Raw genomic sequence first — 3,328 nt, forward strand, 5'->3', positions numbered from 1 at the left:
GGAAGTGAGGCTATAATTCCATATATATGTTAACCTCTCCTTATTAGCAATGGACTGTGGTTTGGATGGCAAATGTTGTCCTCCATATTGCCTTGCAAGAAGAAAAACTAGGTGTTAACAAAATATGGGGTGTCTTAACATCAAATTAACATGTATCCAGTAATTACATTGTTTAGGTTGAAGATTAGAGTTCTTCACTAATTCTGTTAAAAAATCTTTTCTTCTTTCATATTCACAGCAAAAATGTTTTCTTCTTTCAAATTCACGTTTGTTTTCTGTTTTGGTTTTGGTTCACTTCGTTTAGTGCTTTGATTTTGCCTCCTCTCTGGCTGAAATATTAAATCATATTGTGATTTTGCATTTCCACAAATTATATGTAAATATGAACTTGAATGTTTGTTCTTAGTTATATTTCTGACTTTAGCCTATACTGTTGAACATCTTCATTGTGCTTTTTATACATCTGAAAATAGTGCTTTGGAATCGCTTTAGTTTTCCTTTTCCTGGAAATATTTCTGAAAGTTTGCACTCCGCTTAGGGATATTTGATAAGCTCCTTTTTTCTAAGTAGATATGGATTTCTTTTCTACCTGCCAGCTTGTTCGGTAGCAATTAGGAGCCAAAAAGTTTGCCTTCTGTCCTATCTGTCTGGTCTACAAATAATAGTTTTATAATCTTATGGTCTTTTTTCTTTCCTGTAACCGTCAATCTTTGTCTCAGTGAAAGTGGAGCATATACATAAATGCAGACACAAGCAACCACACACATACACACATATGTATATACAGTAATCAAAAGCATGCTTTGGGTCATGAGTCAATACAAACTTTTGTTCAGATAGGTGGAGTTTAAATGCCAATTTTGTCCTAGAACACAATCTTGTATTTGTCCTCGGAAGCAGGAAGCAGATAAATTGGAGAATGTTTGTCGAAGAGGATCTCATAAGGCCGTTAATGAAGGGCAAAGCAATCCACCCCTTATGTCAGATGCTCGTGTTCGACATATCAAGGATCAGCTGATCAGGGCAAGGGTTTACCAAAGTTTTGGATCCATCCGAAACAATCCTCAATTTATTAGAGAGCTTAACTTAGGGTAAGGGAAGTTCAGCGAGCACTTGGTGGTGCAACGAAAGATTCTGAGCTGCGAAGTAAGTTTGTTTGTTTTTCGACCCATGTTAGCATTTTGAGTTCTTTTTGTTATGAATAATAAGAAATTCTTTAAGCTATAGCATATTCAGTTCTCTCTCTCTCTCTCTGTATATATATATATATATATATATAATGGTTTTAACTTTAAACCCTTTTTGGATGTTAGCTGAGATGACTAAAAAACCAAAATGTCCTAAAAAATGTGCAATTGTTAAAATATAATTACTTTTAGATTAAAAGATTTTGCTCCTTTAAACATAAAATTGCAAAATTACTTTTGTGTGAACTTTACAATAAATGGTTTAAAGTTAATTTTAACCACACACACACACACACACACACACATATATATATATATATATATATATATATATATATATATATATATATATATATATATATATATAGAGAGAGAGAGAGAGAGAGAGAGAGAGAGAGTACTTGTGGAAACAAAATTTCTTAATTTTGAAAATGAGTGGAGTTTGTTTTATTTTAGTTTACCTTTATTAAATTTTCTTGATGCTTTGTGCACATAGCGCCTATGATAAACTGAAGGCAATGGATCAGACTTTGGCCAAGGGTAAGCAGATTCAGAATGATTGTTCTGCTGTTGTGAAAAAACTCCGAGCTATGCTTCACTCCACGGAGGAGCAGGTGCGAGCGCATAAGAAGCAAGCCATGTTTTTTACTCAGCTTTCTGCAAAAACGCTCCAAAAGTTCTTCATTGTCTTCCACTCCGTCTTTCAACCGAATATTACTCACTAAAGTCAAGCCAACAGGAATTTTCTAACCAACAGAAACTAGAAGACCCCAAACTCTATCATTATGCATTGTTCTCGGATAACATATTGGCTGCCTCAGTAGTTGTGAACTCAACTATATCTCATGCCAAGGTACTGAGCATAAGTTCCTTGTTGCTGCAAAAATGCATAAACATTTCGTTGATGGCCTGACTGGAGCCATATTCTCACAAAATCATATGGTTTTCCTTTCTGTATTGCAGGAGCCTGAGCAACATGTTTTCCATATTGTCTCCGATAAGCTGAATTATGCAGCTATGAGGATGTGGTTTCTGGCTAATCGCCCTGGAAATGCCACCATCCATGTTCAAAATGTGGATGAATTTACATGGCTGAATTCAAGTTACAGCCCAGTTCTCAGGCAACTTGGCTCTTCATCTATGATAGATTATTACTTCAGAAACAATCGTGCAAATTCTGATCCAAACCTGAAGTTTGAAAATCCAAAGTACCTTTCTATCCTGAACCATCTCCGGTTCTTTCTACCCAAGATCTTCCCAAAACTCCATAAGGTGCTTTTCTTAGATGACGACGTTGTTGTTCAGAAGGATCTGACCCCACTTTGGACAATTGATCTGAAAGGCAAGATCAATGGTGCAGTTGAAACATGTCAAGAGAGCTTCCATCGGTTTGATAGATATCTCAATTTTTCAAATCCTGTAATCGCCAAGAACTTTGATCCTCGGGCATGTGGGTGGGCTTATGGAATGAATATTTTTGATTTGGGAGGATGGAGGAAGCAGAACATTACAGACGTGTATCATTCATGGCAGATACTGGTAAGAGTTTTGTTTGCTTATTAAAACTATTCATCCCTAATAAGAAGTTTGTAGAATCTTTCAGTTTGGTTAAAAGAATCATCTTATAGTGAGGGTTTCTATATGAAGAATCACGACAGGCAGCTGTGGAGACTAGGAAACTTGCCCCCTGATTTTATAACATTTTGGAATCAAACATTTGTGTTGGAGAAGTCATGGCACGTTCTGGGCCTCGGCTATAATCCAAATGTTGATCAAAAGGAAATTGAGCGTGCAGCGGTCATACACTACAATGGAAACATGAAGCCTTGGCTTGAGATTGGCATGCCAAAGTACCGTCATTATTGCTCTAAGTATGTCAATTATGACCAAGTATATCTCCGGGACTGCAATATCAATCCTTGAGGCAGGTGAAATCTTTTAGATCTTTGTGATGGCCAAACGCTCAATTTTGCAGGTTTGATTATTGTATATTTCAGAATTGAGAGATTTTGCCTGCCTCTCTTTTTCTTTTGTTTTGGGAGCAATGGTATTATCAAGGCACAATACTGGGGATGGAGTCGGCGGCTACAACACTGCATTTTAATACCATTGACAGCACACACGACCACGCTTCCGATTCA

The 3,328-nt window shown here is 36.7% G+C and overlaps 1 protein-coding gene across 1 annotated transcript; it reads left to right on the top strand.

Annotated features, from left to right (window-relative positions):
* Window positions 1-960: 960 nt before the first annotated feature.
* On the top strand, window positions 961-3,110 carry LOC149837593 (putative galacturonosyltransferase 4). The gene is made up of 4 exons (XM_090007437.1): window positions 961-1,150; window positions 1,684-2,040; window positions 2,151-2,726; window positions 2,835-3,110. Exons 3-4 carry the CDS (start codon window positions 2,205-2,207, stop codon window positions 3,108-3,110), a joined length of 798 nt encoding a protein of 265 aa, XP_089863563.1. The 5' UTR covers window positions 961-1,150; window positions 1,684-2,040; window positions 2,151-2,204.
* The last annotated feature ends 218 nt before the right edge of the window (window positions 3,111-3,328 follow it).

The sequence above is a fragment of the Nuphar pumila genome, chromosome 5 (assembly GCF_984573655.1).
Source record: "Nuphar pumila chromosome 5, dmNupPumi1.hap1.1, whole genome shotgun sequence".
Lineage (NCBI taxonomy): Eukaryota > Viridiplantae > Streptophyta > Magnoliopsida > Nymphaeales > Nymphaeaceae > Nuphar > Nuphar pumila.

Excerpts from the sequence above, each read along its gene's own strand:
- LOC149837593 (XM_090007437.1), top strand. The coding sequence starts at position 2,205 with ATGAGGATGTGGTTTCTGGCTAATCGCCCTGGAAATGCCACCATCCAT. Across the intron at positions 2,727-2,834 it reads ATCATTCATGGCAGATACTG|AATCACGACAGGCAGCTGTG; the intron begins GTAAGAGTTTTG and ends TTCTATATGAAG.